This window comes from Rhinopithecus roxellana, chromosome 2 (genome assembly GCF_007565055.1).
Source record: "Rhinopithecus roxellana isolate Shanxi Qingling chromosome 2, ASM756505v1, whole genome shotgun sequence".
Taxonomy (NCBI): Eukaryota; Metazoa; Chordata; class Mammalia; order Primates; family Cercopithecidae; genus Rhinopithecus; species Rhinopithecus roxellana.
Window position 1 is genome coordinate 127508864 of NC_044550.1, and position 23314 is coordinate 127532177.

The 23314-nt window shown below is 39.6% G+C and overlaps 1 protein-coding gene across 1 annotated transcript in view; it reads right to left on the reverse strand.

Annotated features, from left to right (window-relative positions):
- The window catches only part of CWH43 (cell wall biogenesis 43 C-terminal homolog), a 118830-nt gene that overhangs the window by 51081 nt on the left and 44435 nt on the right, over window positions 1-23314 (reverse strand). The window contains exons 10-13 of the mRNA XM_030917603.1: window positions 11412-11517; window positions 9238-9373; window positions 7509-7658; window positions 2022-2166 (exon numbers count right to left, since the gene is read on the reverse strand). Coding sequence (XP_030773463.1) covers window positions 2022-2166; window positions 7509-7658; window positions 9238-9373; window positions 11412-11517 — 537 coding nt within the window. The remainder of the gene's footprint in view (window positions 1-2021; window positions 2167-7508; window positions 7659-9237; window positions 9374-11411; window positions 11518-23314) is intronic.

Here is a 23314-nt window from a genome sequence, read left to right on the forward strand (position 1 = left end):
AGCCCAAGCAGCCCATGGTGAGGAACCTGGGTCCCCAGCCCAAAGCACCAATTTGCCACCTGTGAATTATCTACTGAGTAGATCCTCCAGTCCCTAGTTGAGCCTTCTAGCTGATCCTGCATGTAGCAGACATGAGCTATCCTCATTGAGCCCTGTCTAAACTCCAGATTCGTGAGCAAATAGATGACCGCTGTTGTTTTAACACTCTAATTTCTGCCTATCCAAAAAAATGCAGAGACTAAATCATCTTCCTAATATCTGCCTTGCCCTTCTTCCAAAATTGTAGTATTTTTAGCTTTGAATATGGCCATCAGGACTAAACACTGCACCTCTCAATTTTCTGTACAGCAAGGTATGTCCATTAGACTAAATTTATGTCAGTGAAATATAAGTAGAAGTGTTAGAGATCAGTTTCTGGGACTTGCCTTTAGAGGGGACTAGCATATGCTCTTAGCCCCTTCTTTATCCCTTCCTCTATCCTGCTAGCTACAACCTAAAGGCTGCTGGTTTGGAAATATAGGCCTTGTCAAATGGAAGCACACGATAGAACACAGATTCCAAACACCACAGAGTGCCATTCCAGTGCTGATTCACCTGCCCAGACTTTTACATAAAGAAATATGATCTCTGTTATTTTCTGTCACATGCAGAAAATTCTCATCATGCCATGCTCTCTTTCACCTGCCTTCCAAGCTCTGTAAATAATGTTACACCCTAAGAAGAGTTAAAGTAGTAAAATCAACATAAGATGGATAAGCTTTTTTCTCTGCAGATATTATCTCAAGACATGAGATAAAACAGAATGAAAGGAACCAAGACATCTGCATAGGGCATAACTAAATATAACAATCATATTTCTCATTCTAAATTAATTCATTTGGCATTATAGTATATATATATCTCATATATATATATCAATCTTCTGAGAATTTTTTTGTGTGGCAGTTCCCCAGAACATTATTATATTCTGGTACACTGACAAATTCAAGTGTTTTAGACCTGAAAAGGTAGAGTAATTCAGTGTCATCTGCTGTGGCCCTGTTGGCTGATTAGCCATTCTCTCTATGAGACATTTCATTTTGTCTTTTACTCTCAATGCCATAATGAACTTTCTTTTTTTATTTTATTTATTTATTTACAATTTTTTGAGATGGAGTCTCACTCTGTCACCCAGGCTGAAGTGCAATCTCAGCTCACTGCAAGCTCCACCTCTCAGGTTCATGCCATTCTTCTGCCTCAGCCTCCCGAGTAGCTGGGACTACAGGCACCCGTCACCACGCCCGGCTAATTTTTTGTATTTTTAGTAGAGACGGGGTTTCACCGTGTTAGCCAGGATGGTCTCAATCTCCTGACCTCGTGATCCACCCGCCTTGGCCTACCAAAGTGCTAGAATTACAGGCATGAGCCACCATGCCCAGCCCCATAATTAACTTTCATAATGTGGCAGATTGTGTTTTCTAAACATGGCTACAATAAAATCTTACTTTTCATTAGTATTCTTATCATGTGGTTTTTATATTCCTCCCATCAAGAGTTTAATGTGATCAGACTTGTGATGACACCGGAAGTAACAGTATATGACTTATAAAGCTATGCCATACAAAGCAATATAGGTTTTTTCTGGTTCTCTAGGGATACTCATTATTGAAAGTCAGCCAACATGCAGGAAGGAAGCCCAAGTAGCCCATGGCGAGGAACCAGGGTCCCTAGCCTAAAGCACAACTTGCGACCTATAAATCTACTGTGAAGTAGATCCTCTAGTCCTTGGTTGAGGCACCTAGCTGACCCTGCATGGGACAGAGATGAGCTACCTCCATTGAGCCCTGTCCGCATTGCAGATTTGTGAGCAAATAGAAGATTGCTGCTGTTTTAAGCTCCTATGTTTTGTGGTGATTTTCTATGCAGCAGTAGATACTCAGACTGCACATTAAATTGTTAGGTGAGGTTGATTTTTTAAAAAACATGAAAGAAAAAGAAGTATTTTACTTAATAAATTATAAATCCTATTAAGATTATGTTACCTTCACATTGCCATGTTCAGTGAGCTGTAGATAATCTCTGGAGCCAGGTGCTGAAGTGATATATCCCAGAAATATCACTTGATTCGAGCTACTTTTCAGTAGTTTTGAAACAGCAATAGCCTGCAGTTTCCTGTCGAGGTCATCTCTAAAAAATGTAAAAATATGACCCTTTATAGTATTTGTAAAACAATCTTTAAAAAGTCTTGGTTACCTCAAAGACTATCTGTACATAGTGAACAAGCCCAGAGTCATTCCTACTCAGGCAAATATCTTAATGTTATACAAATGAACAAGACATAGATACAGTGCTTCAAATGAGTAGGCAGACAGACATCTGGCTGAGAACATGACCTTTCTTCACAAATCATTTGGAGGCAAGTCAATTTAAAGATAAACTCTAAATACAGCATTTGTTCAACTTTTCATCAGAAGAAATTAAATCAATAATGTGAGAACTCACCATCAGTGTTATAGCTAAAGAATTAGTAGTTTAAAAAAGTAAAAAAAGCCAAGAATACTGGTAAGATGAAGAATCCTGACATTCGCAGAGCCCATCAGGCTTATGTAACCTAAGCTCCGTCAACTGAACACTCCTTTTTTTTTTTTTTTTTTTTTTGTGAGATGGAATCTCACACTGTCACCCGGATTGGAGTGCAATGGCACAATCTCAGCTCACTGGAACCTCCACCTCCTGGGTTCATGCAATTCTCCTGCCTCAGCTTCCTGAGTAGCTGGCATGACAGGCACACACCACCATGCACGACTTAACTTTTGTATTTTTAGTAGAGACAGGGTTTTCCATGTTGGGCAGGCTGGTCTTGAACTCCTGGCCTCAAGCAATCCACCCACCTTGTTTCCCAAAATGCTGGGATTACAGGCGTGACCCACTGCCCAGCCCAACTGAACACTTTCTGAAAGCCTTCTTAACTCTCCTGCTCAAACACCGGCCGAACATGGTGCTTTTATTATGCTAAGCACTGTAAACCTATAACTGAGATACTTAGGTGGGTACATCTAGCTTCTGGGGAGTTTAGAGTCAGTCTGTTTGGGGGAAAATAGGACATCATATTTTACATGATCCAGCCAGGAAAACAGAAACACCCTAGATGTTTCAAACAAAGTGAATTTAATATAGAGAATTGGTTAGCCAGGTGATGGGAAGCCAGATAGGAGTCAATTATGCAATCAGAGATTAACAACAATAAGAAACCAGTACCACCTCTACAGCTACAGGGAAAACAAGAGGAGGTGATATTATCAGAGTCCAGAAGCCAGCACTGACTAGTGGGAGATGTATCAATGGAGGAGGTTTCCAGAGGAACTGGGACCATTCAAAGAAGAACTGGAGCCACAGAAGAGACTCAACTCCTCCCATAGACACCAGAGGAAGCAGAGAGAGAAGGAGAGAAATACACTCGCTTCTCTACTCCCTCCAACCTTGCACTAGTGCCTCCCATTGGCTAAACCTACCCAGAAGCCAGAAGGCAAGGGACTGTGAGAAATGCAGTTCTCTGCAATGCATAGCTGAGAGTAAGAGCAAGGAATGGAGCCCAGAACAGATAAGAAGTAGACAAACATGGTATTTACATAGAAAGGTAGCTAATACATGAGTGTTAAGGGAGAAAATGACAAAGAAAATAGAAGATCACCAAGCACTGAGAAGACTGGAGAAACCTTGTTGAGTTAAGATCTCAAGACAGGACTGAGTTGGATAAATATGTGTACACAGATGAGGGCTATTAAAAGATGTCTCAAGAAATAAAAGAGTGAAACGAATGGCCATTTGTTAAACCCCTTTGCTACTGAATTCTCACAACAGAAGGCAGGTGGTAACTCTATTTTCAAATGAGGCTAATATGCCTATGGTTATTCTTCATCTCCCCTGCCCACATTCATCCTCTGTCTTTCTCTATGCCCTGGGAGGCTGACCCCTGCAGATTTCATCTCCTGGACTTCCTTCTCTGCTGGTTTCAAGTTAGGTTTGGCCAATTGGAGGCACCAGCAGGAGACTAAAATGTGGGAGAAAAGCAACATTCTGGGATTCCTTCCCCAGTCCCTCTGACAGTAGCTGCATTCTATGCTAGGTGGTCCCTTGTCCTAGTTCTGGGTCTCACTGGGCTCTGGGAACACTGTTTTCTCTGCCTATTCCTTCAGCCCTAAGACAGGCACTGTTACGGGTGTCTGAGTGCCTCGGCCTCTCTTATTTGTTCCATGGGTCCCTCCAGCATCTTGTTAAGTAGTTCTTTCATTAGGTCTGCAGGGAATTCTGTTCCATCTGATACCTACAACTAGGATTCAAATCCAGGTCTAGAAAATTCCAAAGCCACTGAACCACAGGCAGTGTTTTCAATCCAATGTATTTTAGTAACATCTAACTGAAGTAATCTGTGAATTTGGTTTTACATTTTCTCAGGAGATAAATCTTACCTAGTGAGAGTAATAAAAGTTGAAAGTATATATATATATATGTATAAGGAAAGAGGGCAAGACAGAAAGAAAGAGAGAGCTCACATATGCTTTATGTTTTCTTATCTGTTAATATTTTGTCAGTCCAATAACCCTATAAAGTAAGCTGGAAAAGAGAATTTTATCCCATTTTCAGAGACACGAGAATTGGAACTTACCAAGGTTTACCTGCAATGAAACGAAACCTAGAACACAGTTTTGGTTCTTTGTCACATAGTGTCAGACTATGGATTCTCTGCTCTCTCCTCTGTGTTTATGATGCATGTTATAGATTTCTTTAAATGGTGATTAGTGGCTCAGTTAATTACCTAAAATAATACCAGTTTTCATTATGGGGTTTGCCTGTGTGACTTCTAAAAAATGCTGCCATTTCCTATTTAGTGGTTATAAAAGATGTACTTATGTAGTCAGTACTTTTTAAAATCTTTTGAATCAGCTAATAACATGCACAAGCATTAGGAATTATTCATTCCTAATAGGATTTTCACATTTATATGCCATAATCACTGGAAAATGAAATCTCTAAATATTTTTTCACAGTAAGAATTTGTGTATTTAGTAATGTAGAAAACAAAGACAAAACATTTCGTGATCGCGTCACAAATTATTCAAGGTGTTAACTTTCCTATGTCACTTTTGGGGAGGCTACAGTGTACCAGACAGTACTTCTGGGGGGTGGCTCAGAGCAGTGGTTCCTAAAGCAAAGACCAAGTCTAGTTGTGTGCGTGGGACATGTCAGATGCTTGATTTATGTTTGAAAAATGAATTATTTTTTAAGCTGCCCAATATACCTTATATTCATAGTTGTCTGATTTGGTTTAGTAATGGCCATGTTAATTGAGCACTTACTACATTCATGTATGTTGTATGAGGTACTATGGGCAAAAGAACCCCATGAAATAGGTAGGATTATTGCCCCTGATTTGCAGTTGAGAAAACTAAAGCTCGAGGTAATTAAGTAACTCAGCAAAGGATACACAGCTAGTTAAAGAATTAGGATTCAAACCGGATTGTCTGACTGCAGGTTCTGGAATCCCATGCTCTTAATCATTAAACTACACTGCTTTCATCCCTAGAGTTATGTATCCTCAATAAGTGTTCACTATTATTGTTACTGCTATTGTTGTCATCATTATTATTGAATCAAATGAGCAAGACAGCAAGTAAAGGATATGGTGTTATCCAGAGAACTTTAAGTATGTGGTTAACAGAAAGTGAGAAAAGGCAATCCTTCCCTCCTCTTTTTCAAGCGCATTCCTGGGGCTCTCTTTTAGCTTTCTCTTCCTTTTCAAACCTATTCTTCACATTTTGGGATATATTGGAGAGAGTTAAAGGGGACAGGGAGGAAAAGGCAAAGGAAAAATGGAAGGAGTTCAACTGTTTCTTAGATTGAGAACTTGCAACCTTTAAACAAGAAAGTACCTTTTTTTTAAAAAAAAAAAAAAAAAAAAAAAAGATAAACCCAATGTTAAGTACGACATAAGGTCATGGGAATGATTTCTGAATGCCTGTACTTCCTACATGAAAATCACTGGGAGGAACAGAAAGCATTTCTTCAAACAGCTTTTTTAAGAGATACGAACCATCTATATCATCCATCCTCCAAACACTCCTCTTATTTCTAAGGAGGCAAGCAAGAGTCTGGTTCATGAATGGTTCATATTAATTATATTTGGAAGCTTTATTTATATTATCTATCATCTGACTTATTTAAGAAAATATTCAAATATGCTTTCACAGATTCACATAATAGTAGTAGAAACAGTGAGGTAACCAGGGAAATAAGAGTGGGAGACACATCAATTTGTTTAAATAAAACACAGTACAACAATGTTGTTTTCCAAAAGTATGTCACTTTAAAGTTCTGTGACGTCTTGTGTCATTAATGCAGGCAAAGCTTGCATGTGAATGTCATAGCATATAGCTCTTTACATTCATGTTTAAATTATTGTGGTTTAGTATGGTAGAGTATAAGTTATATACTTTTATGTTTGCTTTTACAATATATTGCTGGGATTATTCATGATTTATTCAGTACTGTCACTGGTTGTAAATGTTATTCTTTGGTGATAAAACTCATTCCCGACTCTTCTTGTTGCTTGTAGAGGGACTTCCTTAGAAAACCACTATTGGCCTCTCTCCCCATTCTTTACTTTTGGGGAGGACTTTTCTAATTCAATAATCTTGAAGTTAATTTTACGTGCTTGTCTCAAATCCTTCTTTTCTATTCTCCTTGGAAGCTGCCAGTTTGCAGACAGGCTGTTTTCCATCCTCTTCTTTCCATCAAAGAGAGAGCTTGCCAGGGCAGGCAGGGTAGGCCCACCGTTTATGGGGAGTCATTTTCATGTATATTTGGGGATGTATTCACAAGTCCATATGGGCACTTAAGCCAGGTTGTCCAAATAGGCTTATCAGTATTCAAAGTGATATTTAGATCTCCCTCTTTCAGATTCCTCTGCCTATCTGTTGTTTGTAAAAACATGAGGGAGACAAGAGATGTCATTTAATAACCTCAAATCCCAACAGTACTTCCATTTGTAGCAGTAATCCTGTAGGAAAAGGGAATTTCTTTTTCTGTTGTGTGATTGCAAGCACTTGCAGCCCTGGGTTTGGGGCTGCCTATGCCCTGACCATGAGCTTGCTCCTCGTTGGATGGGTTGTCTGACCTCTCTCAGCCTAGTTTCTTGACCTGCAAAATGGAGCTCTAATAGTGCTTACCTTGCACAGACTGAAGATCAAACACAGTAATGCACTTTGGACAGTACCTGCACAGGGAATTGACCGTACAGCTCAGTAAATGCAGACTAACACGGCCCGTCCCTACACCAGCACTCACAGCTGCCTGCATCTTAAATGCTTCTGTCTCATTTTAAAAACCAGCAACACAGGGAGAAATACTTTGGGAGGTAAAAAAGAAGAAAATGAGAAAGGTGATTTCATAGAAATCAAAGTACATTGTTAATAACAAAGTACATTGTTTCTTGGCATTTGTGTAATATTAGGTAGGCCAAAGAAACCCACTCGTGGTTCCCAAAGTGTGTCACGACAAAATCCACTGGCTTGCCCGAAATGTTAACGGTCAATGTGATGGCTGGTGCGATCTCGCCCTCTGGTGACGGAAGAAGGTGATGCTCCGATTTCACAATTGGGTATCTTGACAAAGCCATAATCCTGTATTGGAATGAAAAGAGACATGGGCATCATTGTCAGTCCCACTCTACCATGTACATGCATTAAAAAGGGATGGGTCCCACTGCACACATCCCACCAAGGGACATTCAAAGTGATGTGGCAGAGACTTATATGGCAGTCCACTTGTCAGATCGTTTCATCTGCTAGTTAGCATGTCTCACTGTGTCACTAAGGAAACACCATCAACTCTGTTTTAGTAAGCGCTATGGACACATGAAAAGGGCAGCATTAACAATACACAAAACCCATTGTACTTGCAGTTACTCTGCCAACACATTTGCGTAAACAATTCTAATATTAATCAACACATATGGGAAGGTACAGTCTTGCCAACTAGGACATGGAGTAACAACTTACAAAATTAGAAATGAAAAACTGTCCTATAGGCATATGAAAAGGCATTCCACCTCACTCTAAGCCACAGAGCTCAGTCCTTAGCAGGCTTCTCTTCTCTAGCTAGATGCATTCTCTGTCTGAGAGAATGGAGTCTCTGAGACAGGTCTGTCTCTATACGATGATAGCTGAAAGTCCATCTCCAGCCTGGCCTGTCCTTCTCAGCCCTCCAGGCCATAACCAACTGCCTACTAGGCATGACTTGACCGTCTTGGGGTATCTCACACTTAGCACAAACCTACAGCTTTCCTGATGGTTCCCATTCCATTAAAGGGCATCATCTCTTAGCGGGTACTCAGGTCAAAAACCTAGACATCGCCCTTGATTCTTCCTTCCCCTCCCCTGACATCTAAACTATTGTAAGTTCTGTTGGCTCTATTCTAAAATAGTTCCTGAGTTTGTCCTCTTGTCACCATCTCCGCTGTTCCCATTGTCATCTCTCATCTGTGCTATTTCTGCCTCCTGGCTCCCACTCTTGTCCCTGAGAATCTGTTCTTCCAGATCACTATCCTGTTTAAAATCCTTCAGTGGCTTCCAATCACAACTGGATAAAATGGAGCCCTCTATGATCAGGTACCCATCTTTGACTTCCTTTCTTACCAGTTGCACTTTGGCCCCCCATGCTCCAGGCACACCAAGATGGATCCTGCCTCAGTCTGCACCCAGACTGTTCCCTCAGCTCTTCCCAAGGCTGATCCTGGCTCCTGCTCACTATGACATCTTCGCAGAGACTTTCCTGATCACCCTGCCTATAGTAGCATCCCCATGGCCAATACCCACCCAGTTATTCTCCCTCAGTGGTTTCTTTTCTACACAGCACTTACCGTGATCGTGAAGTACCTTATTTATTTTTTGTGTGTACATGTTGATTTTCTGTCTTACACTGGAAAGTAAGCTCCATGAGGACGGCATCCAGGCCAGACATGCTTGGTGCTGTGACCTCAGTTCCTAGATTTATAATAGTGAAGAACTGGAAATATCCAGTCATAGAAAAACCACTTGAAAAATTACAGAATGTGCATATCTCCAGCACCTCCTCAACCCACAAGAAGCATCACTGGGGCACATTCACCAAAGGTATGAAAATATCAACTTGCCACTCCAAGTCTATGCAGTCTAGCCTTTCAGGACTATCTTCAGGATTAATTCTCAAGTGTATACTCACCCCCAAGTGTGATACCTTGTGCTTGGACCAAAGTCTGTATAGAAACCCAGCTTCTCCCCTAACCACATGGTTAAGTCATTGTTCCCCATATAGGGCTTAGAAGCATCACTCTCCAAAATTGTTATGAAATCTGCACCTGTTCAGAAAAAAAAAAAAAAAAGTAGCATACAGTGATGAATCACAGCAAGGCAAAAAACAATTAGCAACATTTCATTCTTGACCCTTAACCTTTTTTTCTTTACTGTTAACCCAAAAACAAAGTAATTTTTAATAAGTCACTGGAAGGAAGTGGCTCAAATCTGAGCTCTAAAGGAATTTTCCCATGTTTAGAATGCAATTAAAACGTGAAACACCTCCAGGAACTACCAAGAAGGATACAAATTTTCAAATGTGCTCAACATCATTCCTAAAATTTCAAATAATCTAAACGCATTTCTCAAATATCCAATTTATGTTCAGAAACAAGAGAACGGTGCACCATGGCATTTTATTCCAGGACAGACAGCTCCATGGTACTGACCCAGAACTAAGTTGATTGGCGTTTCTAGATCTTGGCCGGGAGTGCCTTGGAAGCCTGAAATCAGACTAAAAAAGGGCTAAGTGGCAAAGAAATGTCTCAGTGGTATTATATACACATAGATACTAAGACATTGCTCAGGAGGCATGCTTATCATTAAGAATAACCAGAACAGGTTAGTCCTTTACTTATCCTGCTCCATACACCCGTAGCTGGTCTAAAAACCAAAAACACTCTCACATTTCAAGAATGCTTCACACAAAAATGAGCACCCTGGAGCATTGAAACAAATCAAATTGACCCTAGGCCTGTTGAAAGCAATTGTGGATATTTCTCATAAGGTGGGATGAGAGACTGAGAAAAGAAATAAGACACAGAGACAAAGTATAGAGAAAGAATACTGATCCCAGAGGACCAGTGCTCAGCATATGGAGGACCTGCACTGGCCCCAGTCACTGAGTTCCCTTAGTATTTATTGATTACCATTTTCACTATCTCAGCAAGGGGAATGCGGCAGGAGAACACGGTGATAGTGGGGAGAAGATCAGTAGGAAAACATGTGAGCAAAGGAATCTGTGTTACAAATAAGTTCAAGGGAATTTACTGTGCCCAGATGTGTACGTAGGCCAGATTTATGCTTCTCTCCACCCAAACATCTCAGTGTAGCAAAGAGTAACAGAGCAGCATTGCTGCCAGCATATCTCACCTCCAGCCACAGGGCAGTTTTCTCCTATCTCAGAATAGAACAAATGTATGATCGGGTTTTACACTGAGACATTCTGTTCCCAGGGACATTCAGGAGATGGAGGCCTTCCTCTTATCTCAACTGCAAGAGGCCTTCCTCTTTTACTAATCCTCCCCAGCATACACCCTTTATGGGTGTCGGGCTGGGGGACAGTCAAGTCTTTCCCTTCCCATGAGGCCATATCTCAGGCTGTCTCAGTGGGGGGAAACCTTGGACAATACCCAGGCTTTCTTGGGCAGAGGCCCCTGTGACTTTCCGCAGTGCATTGTGCCTCTGGCTAATCGAGAATGGAGAATGGCGATGACTTTTACCAAGCATACTGCCTGTAAACATATTGTTAACAAGGCACATCCTGCACAGCCCTAGACCCCTTAAATCTTGATTCCATACATAACATGTTTCTGTGAGCACAGGGTTGGGACTAAAGTTACAGATTAACAGCATCTCAAGGCAAAACAATTTTCTTAGTATAAATCAAAATGGAATTTCTTATGTCTTCCTTTTCTACATAGACACAGTAACAGTCTGTTCTCTCTTTCTTTTCCCTGCAACCCATTCTGCCTTTTGATCCAACAGTTTTCTGCTCCCCAGCAGTGGGTCCCTAGATGACAGGAGCTACTAGCAGGGGTATCCCTAAGAACAACACAACACGAATCCCCTGCAGATACTCAATATGAGGAGTTGCTCAGAATCAACTGAAGTAATTGCTTTCAAACAAAGACAGACGTGGTTACAGAAGCTCAGTCCCCCTGAAGCTGCCTGCCAAAGTAGAGCATTTTTGAGGTGAGTTTATGACCATCTGCTGGTCATAAATTTAATTTAATACCTGTGTTAAGTTATGGCTTATGACCCTGCTGAAAATAAAAGTAACAATGTTTCTCAAAACCTGGAACTAATTCCAGAAAGACTTACCTGTTTCATTGAGAAGGTGAGCTGATCTTTCTAGACTAGACCACCCTTCATTGTCATATCCAAACCTGAAAGGCCAGATAGCAGCAGAGACCTCTTTGGCTGGTGCCTGAGGAATTGTTTTAACGATAATTTAGGATGACTGTGAACAATGGCAGTTTCAGTGACCCACTTTTCTCCACTTCTCTCTACCAAAATTCTTATTTCAGCAAAGGAATTTCCTTAGACATTTTCCCACATTTAATCCATGAAAATAAGGAGATATTTGCTATACAGCATTCTCAAATTAGTCTTCTGTAAATTTCTAGCTTAAGCTTGGAAGTTAGGAGGGATGTTTGAAAAGTGAGTATTTGTAATAAGCACTGCTTATAATAATAAAAGTTAGAAAGAGCCTGGCTGTCCATAAACAGGAAAATGAATAAACAAATGGTGCTACATATGTGGAATGGAACACTACACAACCCTAATGAGTGAATTAGGGCTACATAGGTCCACAAGGAGGAATCTCAGAAAGATTACTTTAAATTTTTTTTAAAAAAGTATGTTGTAAAATACATACGTCAAATGTCATTTAGAAAAAAAGAAGTATTGTCTAGGGATCTGTCATATATGGTAACAATAGAAAGGAACGCATGAAAGTGCTAAAAAAAAATCACAATACTCAGGATAGTGTTTACTCCTGCATGGGAAATGAATCACACAGAGGGATACAGAGGGGCCTTCAACATATTGAAGACGTGGTCAGCTTATTCTAACCTAGTTATGAATGATGTTACACCCCTGCTGTACTGGAAAGCTCAAGGTCCAGGAGCACAGCTCCTTTTATGAGGTCCTCAGGTCATGTGCGAGTCAGAGAATGCACTGCCCAACCCTAAGTATCAATCTCAAATGATTACCTACTAAGGTAGTAGGGGACTCGGGGAGGGAGGTGGCAATGGCTAATGGGTCAAAAAAAATCAAAAGAATAAGACCTACTATTTGATAGTACAATAAGGTGACTATAATCAATGATAATTTAATTGTATATTTTAAAATAAAGAATGTAACTGAATTGTTTGTAACCCAAAGGATAAATGCTTAAGGGAATGGATATCCCATTCTCCACAATGTGCTTATTTTACAATGCATGCCTTTATCAAAACATCCCATGTACCCTAAAAATGTATACTCCTACTATGCAATGACAAAAAAATTTTTTTAAATAATTTTTAGAATGGTAAAAACAGAAAAGAATCAAATGAATACCTAGTAAAGAAAGCAGAACCATCAATAGAGATTTCATGAGGCATATTATATTTATCATGCTATCCTTTTCCTTGCAACTATTCATCTGTAATTAATTCTAGATGTCATCACTTCAAAACATGCTATTCCTTTATTCTTCCCAGGAAATGCCACTCCCTTCATCCAGCTGCTCAAACCAAAAACATAGAAGTCTCCTTGATTCTTTCCTTCTCCTCACCCAACAACATCTACCCTCTCTGCCAATCCTATCAATTCTACTTTCAAAATATATTCTAAGTCTATCCACTTATCTCCAACTTTATTTCCATTACACCAGCAAAGATCACCATCATCTCTCTACTGGACAGCTGAAGAAGCCTCAGGACTTATCTCCTTGCATCCGTTCTTATCTCCCTATAATCCGTTTTTCAAAGAGCAGCCAAATTGACATATATCATTTTTCTTCACTCTCCTGCTTGAGACACTACTGTGGCTTCCATCGCAAGTAAAATAAAATCACCATGAGAATGTAAATTAGTACAATTACAATGGAAAACAGTTTAGAGATTCCTTAAAGAACTAAAAGGAGAACTACCATTTGATCCAGCAATCCCACTACTGGGGATCTACCCAAAAGGAAAGAAGTCATTATGTTAAAAAGACTTGGACACACATGTTTATAGCAGCACAATTGCAAAGATATGGAACCAACTTAAGCACCCATTGACCAATGACTGGATAAAGAAAATGTAATATATATATATATACACACACACATATACTTACGTATATACACACACACACACACACACACACACACACCATGGAATACTACTCAGCCATGAAAAGGAACAAAATTATATCTTTTGCAGCAACTTGGATGGGGCTGAATGCCGTTATTCTGAGTGAGGTAACTCGGGAATTAAAAACCAAATATTGTACGTTCTTACCTATAAGTGGGAGCTAAGTTATGAGGATTCAAAGGCATGAGTTATACAATGAACTTTGGGGACTTGGAGGGATGGGTGGGATGGGGTAAGGGATAAAAGACTACATCTTGGGGATGGCAGGAAAATGGCAAATAGGAGGCAAAACTAACTTGCAGCTCCCACTTCAACAGAGAGAGCAGTGCATGGAGACCCACATTGTGAACTTTTGCTCCAAGAACTACCACAGGAACATGCCAGGAAAGCCAAGGGAACCCACAGACCCTTTGAAGGAAGTGGATTGCTGCTGCAGGGTCCGTGGGACAGCCAAGAAACAATCAGTCAGCTTGCTTTCTCAGCTGGGAGGCTTTTAGCCTGGGGCAAGTTCCTAGCCCTGCTCACCAGCTGCCTGGACAGAAACTGAGTGCTGTTGTGGGGGTGTGGTTAGAGTGAGACCAACCTTTTGCACTATGGGTTGCATGGGAGCTGGGTGAGGCCTGTGGCTGCCAGCTTTTCCCCACTTCCCTGGCAACCTATGTGACACACCAGAGGCGGCGATGATTCCCCTGGAAATATAACTCCATTGGCCTAGGATCCACACACCCATCTCCCACAGCAGCTACAGCCAGCCCAGCCCAACAAGAGTCTGAGCTCAGAGGCACCTAACCCTGCCCCACCTGATGGTCTTTCTCTACTGGCCCTTGTAGCTGAAGAAAAAGGACATACTTTTGTAGGAGTTCCATGGCCCCACCCACCATCTGATCCTGCCTATATACTACCACAGCTGATGTGCTCTTGAAAGTGCCACCCCCTGGCTGGAGGCCAGCTAACACAAAACTAGCACACTTAACAAAAATACAACCAAGGACCCTCACAGAGTATGCTTCACTCCCCTGTTTCCTCCACTGGAGCAAGTGCTGGTATCCATGACCAAGAGATCTGAAGACACATCACATCACAGGACTCTTTGCAGATACTCCCAAGTACCAGCCCAGAACCCAGTAGCTCTGCTGGGTAGCTAGATCCAGTAGAGAAATAATCACTACAGTTCAGCTCTCAGAAAGCCCCATCCGTGGGGGAAAGGGGAGAGCACCACATCAAGGGAGCACCCTGTGGGACAAAAGAATCTGAACAGCAGCCTTGAGATCTTCCCTCTGACATAGTCTACACAAATGAGAAGGAACCAGAAAGACAATTCTATTATTAAGGCAAAACAAGGTTCTTTATCAGACCCAAAAGATCACACTAGCTCACCAGCAATGGATCCAAACCAAGATGAAATCACTGAATTGCCAGAAAAAGAATTCAAGTTGACTCTTAAGCCAATCAAGGAGGCACCAGAAAAGGGTAAAGTCCAACTTAAAGAAATAAAAAAAAAAGATGCAGGATATGAATGGAAAAATCTCTGGTGAAATAGGTAGGATAAATAAAAAACAATCACAACTTCTGGAAATGAAGGACACGCTTAGAGAAGTGCAAAATGCAGTGGAAAATCTCAGCAATAGAATTGAACAAATAGAAGAAAGAACTTCAAAGGTTGAAGACAAGGCTTTCAAGTTAACCCAATCTGACAAAGACAAAGGAAAAACAATTTAAAAAATAAACAAAGCCTCCAGGAAGTTTTGGATTATGTTAAATGAACAAACCCATGAATAATTAGTGTTCCCAAGGAAGAAGAGAAATCTAAAAGTTTGGAAACATATTTGAGGGAATAATTGAGGAGAACTTCCCTAGCCTTGCTAGAGATCTAGACATCCAAATACAAGAAGCTCAAAAAACACTTGGGAAATACATTGCAAAAACATCACCACCTAGGCACACAGTCATCAGGTTATCTAAAGTCAAGACAAAGAAAAGAATCTTAAGAGGTATGAGGTAAAAATGTCAGGTAACCTATAAAGGAAAACCTATCAGATTAACAGCAGATTTCTCAGCAAAAAACCTACAAGCTAGAATAGATTAGGGTCCTATCTTTAGCCCCTTTAAACCAAAAAATTATCAGCCAAGAATTTTGTAGCCAGCAAGACTAAGTTTTCATAAATGAAGGAAAGATACAGTCTTTTACAGAGAAACAAATGCTAAGAGAATTTGCCACTACCAAGCCAGCACTACAAGAACTGCTAAAAGGAGCTCTAAATCTTGAAACAAATCCTTGAAATACACCAAAACAGAATCTCCAGAAAGCATAAATCTCACAGAACCTAATAAATAACAACACAATGAAAGAAAACCCACGGTATTCAGGCAACAGCACAATGAATAGAATAGTACCTCACGTCTCAATAATAACATTAAATGTAAACGCCCTAAATGCTCCATTTACAAGACTTAGAATGGCAGAATGGGTAAGAATTTACCAGCCAAGTACCTGCTGTCTTCAAAAGACTCACTGACACCTAAGGACTCACATAAACTTAAGGTAAAGGGGTGGAAAAGATATTCCATGCAAATGGACACCAAAAGTGAGCAGGAGTTGCTATTTTTATATCAGACAAAACAAACTTTAAAACAACAGCAGTTAAAAAAGACAAAGAAGTACATTATATAATGATAAAAGGACTAGGCCAACAGGAAAATATCACAACCCTAAATATATATGCACCTAACACTGGCATTCCCAAATTTATAAAACAATTACTACTAGACCTAAGAAATGAGATAGATAGCAACACAATAACAGTGGGGACTTCAGTACTGCACTGATAGCACTAGAGAGGTCATCAAGAGAGAAAGTCAACAAATAAACACTTAAACAATACCCTGGAACAAATGGACTTAACAGATATTTACAGAACATTCTACCTAACAACTGCAGAATACACATTCTATTCATCAGCACATGCAACATTCTCCAAGATAGACCATATGATAGGCCACAATACAATTTTCAACAAATTTAAGAAAAAGAAATGATAGCAAGTACTCTCTCTCAGACCACAATGGAATAGAATTAGAAATCAGCCGGACACAGTGGCTCATGCCTGTAATCCCAGCACTTTTAGAGGCCGAGGCAGGTGGATCACCTGAGGTCGGGAGTTCAAGACCAGCCTGACCAACATGGTGTGAAACCCTGTCTCTACTAAAAATACAAAATTTAACTGGATGTGGTGGTGCATGCCTGTAATCCCAGGTACTTGGGAGGGTGAGACGGGAGGATCAATTGAACCTGGAAGGCGGAGGTTGCAGTGAGCCATGGCACTCCAGCCTGGGTGACAGAGCAAAACTCCATCTCAAAAAATAAAAAATAAAAATTGGAAATCAACTTCAAAAGGAACCTTCGAAACCATGCAAATATATAGAAATTAAATAACCTGCTCTTGAATGATCATTGTGTCCACAATGAAATCAAGATGGAAATTTAAAAAATTATTTGAACTGAATGATAATAGTGAAACAACCTATCAAAACCTCTGCGATACAGCAAAGGCAGTACTAAGAAAGTTCATAGCCTTAAATGCCTATATCAAAAAGTTTGAAACAGCACAAATAGAGAATCTAAGATCACACCTCAAGGAACTAGAGAAAAAAGAACAAACCAAACCCAAGCCCAGCAGAAGAAAAGAAATAACAAAAATCAGAGCCGAATTAAATGACATTGAAAAAACAAATGAACAAAAAATACAAAAGATAAATGAAACAAAAAGCTGACTATTTGAAAAGACAAATAAAATTGATAGACTATTAGTGAAATAACCCAAGTAAAGAATAAGTTCAATTAGAAACAAAACAGAAGATACTACAACAAATACCACAGAAATACAAAAGATCATTCAATGCTACCATGAACATGTCTAAGTACATAAACTAGAAAATCTAGAGGAGATGGATAAATTTCTGGAAATACACAACCCTCCTAGATTAAACCAGGAAGAAATAGAAACTCTGAACAGACCAATGAAAAGTAGCAAGATTGAAATGGCAATTTAAAAGTTGCTAACAAAAAAAAAGTCTAGGACCAGACAGATTCACAGCCAAATTCCATCAGACATTCAAAGAAGACTTGGTACTAATCCTGTTGACACTATTCCAAAAGATAAAGAGGGGATCCTTTCTAAATCATTCTATGAAGCCAGTATCACTCTAATACCAAAACTAGCAAAGGAGATAACAACAACAACAAAAAAAAAACTACAGCCCAATATATCTGATGAATATAGTTGCAAAAATCCTCAACAAAATACTAGCAAACTGAATTCACCAGAATATCAAAAAGACAATCCACCATGATCAAGTGGGTATCAGGGATATGAAATCAAGGATGCAGGGATGGTTTAACATCTGTAAGTCAATAAATGTGATACACCACATAAACAGAATTTAAAAGAAAAATCATATGATCATCTCAATAGACATAGAAAAAGCAGTTGACAAAATCCAGCGTCCCTTTATGATTAAAACCCTCAGCAAAATCGGCATAGAAAGGTCACGCCTTAAGGTAATAAAAGCCATTTATTACAAACCCACAGCCAACATTATACTGAATAGGGAAAAGTTGAAAGCATTCCCCTGTGACCTGGAACAAGACAAGGATGCCCACTTTCACCACTTCTATTCAACATAGTACTGAAAGTTCTAGCCAGCACAATCAACAAGAGAAAGAAATAAAAGGTATCAAATTGATAAAGAGGAAGTCAAACTGTCACTGTTTGCGGATGACATAATGGTATATCTGGAAAACCCCAAAGACTCCACCAAAAAGCTCCTAGAACTGGTAAATGAATTCAGCAAAGCTTCAAGATACAAAATTAGTGTACACAAATTAGTAGCCCTTCTATACACCAAACCACGGTGATAATCAAATCAAGAATTCAACCCCTTTCACAATAGCTGAAAAAATAAATAAAATAAAATGTTTAGGAATATACTTAACCAAGGAGGTGAAAGACCTCTATAAAGAAAATCATGAAACACTGCTGAAAGAAATCATAGATGACACAAACAAATGCGAACACATCCATGCTCATGGATGGGTAGAATCAATATTGTGAAAATAACCATACTGCCAAAAGCAATCTACAAATTCAATGCAATTCTCATTAAAATAGCACCATCATTCTTCACAGAACTGGAAAAAAACCTAAAATTCATATGGAACCAAAAAAGAGTCTACATAGCCAAAGCAAGACTAAGTAAAAATAATAAATTAGAGGCCTTACATTACCCAACTTCAAAATATACTATAAGGCCCTAGTCACCAAAACAGCATGGCACTGGTATAAAAACAGGCATATAGACCAATGGAACAGAATAGAGAACCCAGAAATAAAGCCAAATGATTACGGTCCACTGATCTTCAACAAAGCAAACAAAAACATGAAGTGGAAAAGGACATTCTATTCAACAAATGGTACTAGGATAATTGGTAAGCCACATGTAGAAGAATAAAACTGGATCCCCATCTCTCACTTTATACAAAAATCAACTCAAGATGGATCAAAGACTTAGATCTAACACCTGAAACCATAAAAATTCTAGAATACGACATTGGAAAAGCTCTTTTAAAATTGGCTTAGGCAGAGACTTCATGACCAAGAACCCAAAAACAAATGCAACAAAAACAAAGATAAACAGATGGAGCTTAATTAAACTAAAAAACTTCTGCACAGCAAAAGAAATAATCGGCAGACTAAACAGACAACTCACAAGGTAGGGGGAAATCTTTGCTATCTATACATCTGACAAAGGACTAATACCCAGAATCTACAAGGAACTCAAACAAATCAGCAAGAAAAAAAAATCCCATCAAAAAGTGGGCTAAGGACATGAAAAGACAATTCTCAAAAGAAGATATACAAATGGCCAAAAAACATATGGAAAAATGCTCAACATCACTAATGATCAGGGAAATGCAGATCAAAACCACAGTGTGATACCACCTTACTCCTGCAAGAATGGCCATAATCAAAAAATCAAAAACTAATAAATGTCAACATGGATATAGTGAAAAAGGAACACTTTTACACTGTTTGTGGGAAGGTAAACTTGTACAACCACTATGGAAAACAGTGTGGAGATTCCTTAAAGAACTAAAAATAGATCTACAATTTGATCCAGCAATCACACTCCTGGGTATCTACCCAGAGGAAAAGAAGTCATTATATGAAAAAGATACTTGCACATACATGTTTACAGCAGCACAATTTGAAATTGCAAAAATATAGAACCAGCCCATCAATCAATAAGTGGATAAAGAAAATATGATTAGATAGATGATAGATAGATAGATAGATAGACAGACAGACAGACAGACAGACAGACAGACAGACAGATAGATAGATAGATAGATAGATAGATAGATAGATAGATAGATAGATAGATAGTGTGTGTGTGTGTGTGTGTGTGTGTGTGTGTGTGTGTGTGTGTGTAATGGAATACTATTCAGGCATAAAAATGAATAAAATAATGGCATTTGCAACAACCTGGATGGAATTGGAGACCATTATTCTAAGTGAAGTGACTCAGGAATGGAAAACCAAACATTATATGTTCTTGCACATAAGTGGGAGCTAAGCTATGAGGATGCAAAGCCATAAGAATGATACAATGAACTTTGGAGACTCAGGGGAAAGGGTGGGAGGGAGTGAGGAATAAAAGACTACTAATTGGTTACAATTACACTGCTCGGGTGATGGATGCACCAAAATCTCAGAAATCACCACTAAATAACCTATTCACATAACCAAACACCACCCATTCCCCCAAAAACCTATGGCAAAAATGTAATAACAAAAAAATACTACATATTTGGTACAGTGTACACTGCTTGGGTGATAGGTGCACTAAAATCTCAGAAATCACCTCTAAAGAACTTATCCACATAACCAAAAACCACCTGCCTGAAAACTATTGACAATGGCCAGGCACGGTGGCTAACGCCTGTAATCCCAGCACTTTGGGAGGCCAAGGCAGGCAGATAACTTGAGGTCAGGAGTTTGAGACCACCCTGCCCATCACAGTGAAATTCCATCTCTGCTAAAAGTACAAAAATTAGCTGGGCATGGTGGTGTGCACGTGTAATCCCAGCTACTCCAGAGGCTGAGGCAAGAGAGTCGCTTGAAGCCAGAAGGCAGAGGTTGCAGGGAACCAAGATCATGCCACTGCACCCCAGCCTGGGTGACAGAGTGAGATTCCAACTAAAAAATTTAAAAAAAAAAATATTGACATTAAAAATAATACTAATAATAAAAAGAAAATAAGAAAAAATAAAAGCAACACTTCTCACTGTGTTCTACAAGCCCCTGGTATGGCCCTCCCCAGCCTCTCCACATCATCTACTACTCTTCACCAAGCTTCAGCCAAGCCAGTAACCCTGATGTCCCTCAAACACACCAGATGTGGCTCTCCCTCAGTCCTCTATATGTGTTCCTTCTGCCAGCATCCCAGCCCTCACAACTGTTTTCTCAGCTTGCAAATTTCTATTTTTTTTTTTTTATTATACTTTAAGTTCTAGGGTACAATGTGCATAACGTGCAGGTTTGTTACATATGTATATTTCTGCCATGTTGGTGTGCTGCACCCATCAACTCGTCAGCACCCATCAATTCATCATTTATATCATGTATGACTCCCCAATGCAATCCCTCCCCCCTCCCCCCTCCCCATGATAGGCCCCAGTGTGTGATGTTCCCCTTCCCGAGTCCAAGTGATCTCATTGTTCAATTCCCACCTATGAGTGAGAACGTGCGGTGTTTGGTTTTCTGTTCTTGTGATAGTTTGCTAAGAATGATGGTTTCCAGCTGCATCCATGTCCCTACAAAGGACGCAAACTCATCCTTTTTAATGGCTGCATAGTATTCCATGGTGTATATGTGCCACATTTTCTTAATCCAGTCTGTCACAGATGGACATTTGGGTTGATTCCAAGTCTTTGCTATTGTGAATAGTGCTGCAATAAACATACGTGTGCATGTGTCTTTGTAGTAGAATAATTTATAATCCTTTGGGTATATACCCAGTAGTGGGATGGCTGGGTCATATGGTACATCTAGTTCTAGATCCTTGAGGAATTGCCATACTGTTTTCCATAATGGTTGAACTAGTTTACAATCCCACCAACAGTGTAAAAGTGTTCCTATTTCTCCACATCCTCTCCAACAACTGTTGTGTCCTGATTTTTTAATGATTGCCATTCTAGCTGGTGTGAGATGGTATCTCATTGTGGTTTTGATTTGCATTTCTCTGATGGCGAGTGATGATGAGCATTTTTTCATGTGTCTGTTGGCTGTATGAATGTCTTCATTTGAGAAATGTCTGTTCATATCCTTTGCCCACTTTTTGATGGGGTTGTTTGTTCTTTTCTTGTATATTTGTTTGAGTTCTTTGTAGATTCTGGATATTAGCCCTTTGTCAGATGAGTAGATTGCAAAAATTTTCTCCCATTCTGTAGGTTGCCTGTTCACTCTGATGGTAGTTTCTTTTGCTGTGCAGAAGCTCTTTAGTTTAATGAGATCGCATTTGTCAATTCTGGCTTTTGCTGCCGTTGCTTTTGGTGTTTTAGACATGAAGTCCTTGCCCATGCCTATGTCCTGAATGGTACTACCTAGATTTTATTCTAGGGTTTTTATGGTATTAGGTCTAACATTTAAGTCTCTAATCCATCTTGAATTAATCTTCGTATAAGGAGTAAGGAAAGGATCCAGTTTCAGCTTTCTACTTATGGCTAGCCAATTTTCCCAGCACCATTGATTAAATAGGGAATCCTTTCCCCATTTCTTGTTTCTCTCAGGTTTGTCAAAGATCAGATGGCTGTAGATGTGTGGTATTATTTCTGAGGACTCTGTTCTGTTCCATTGGTCTATATCTCTGTTTTGGTACCAGTACCATGCTGTTTTGGTTACTGTAGCCTTGTAGTATAGTTTGAAGTCAGGTAGCGTGACGCCTCCAGCTTTGTCCTTTTGACTTAGGATTGTCTTGGCAATGCAGGCTCTATTTTGGTTCCATATGAACTTTAAGGCAGTTTTTTCCAATTCTGTGAAGAAACTCATTGGTAGCTTGATGGGGATGGCATTGAATCTATAAATAACCTTGGGCAGTATGGCCATTTTCACGATATTGATTCTTCCTATCCATGAGCATGGTATGTTCTTCCAATTGTTTGTGTCCTCTTTGATTTCACTGAGCAGTGGTTTGTAGTTCTCCTTGAAGAGGTCCTTTACATCCCTTGTAAGTTGGATTCCTAGGTATTTTATTCTCTTTGAAGCAATTGTGAATGGAAGTTCATTCCTGACTTGGCTCTCTGCTTGTCTGTTACTGGTGTATAAGAATGCTTGTGATTTTTGCACATTAATTTTGTATCCTGAGACTTTGCTGAAGTTGCTTATCAGCTTAAGGAGATTTTGGGCTGAGACGATGGGGTTTTCTAAATATACAATCATGTCATCTGCAAACAGGGACAATTTGACTTCTTCTTTTCCTAACTGAATACCCTTGATTTCTTTCTCTTGCCTGATTGCCCTAGCCAGAACTTCCAACACTATGTTGAATAGGAGGGGTGAAAGAGGGCATCCCTGTCTTGTGCCAGTTTTCAAAGGGAATTTTTCCAGTTTTTGCCCATTCAGTATGATATTAGCTGTGGGTTTGTCATAAATAGCTCTTATTATTTTGAGGTACTTTCCATCAATACCGAATTTATTGAGCGTTTTTAGCATGAAGGGCTGTTGAATTTTGTCAAAGGCCTTTTCTGCATCTATTGAGATAATCATGTGGTTCTTGACTTTGGTTCTGTTTATATGCTGGATTATGCTTATTGATTTGCGA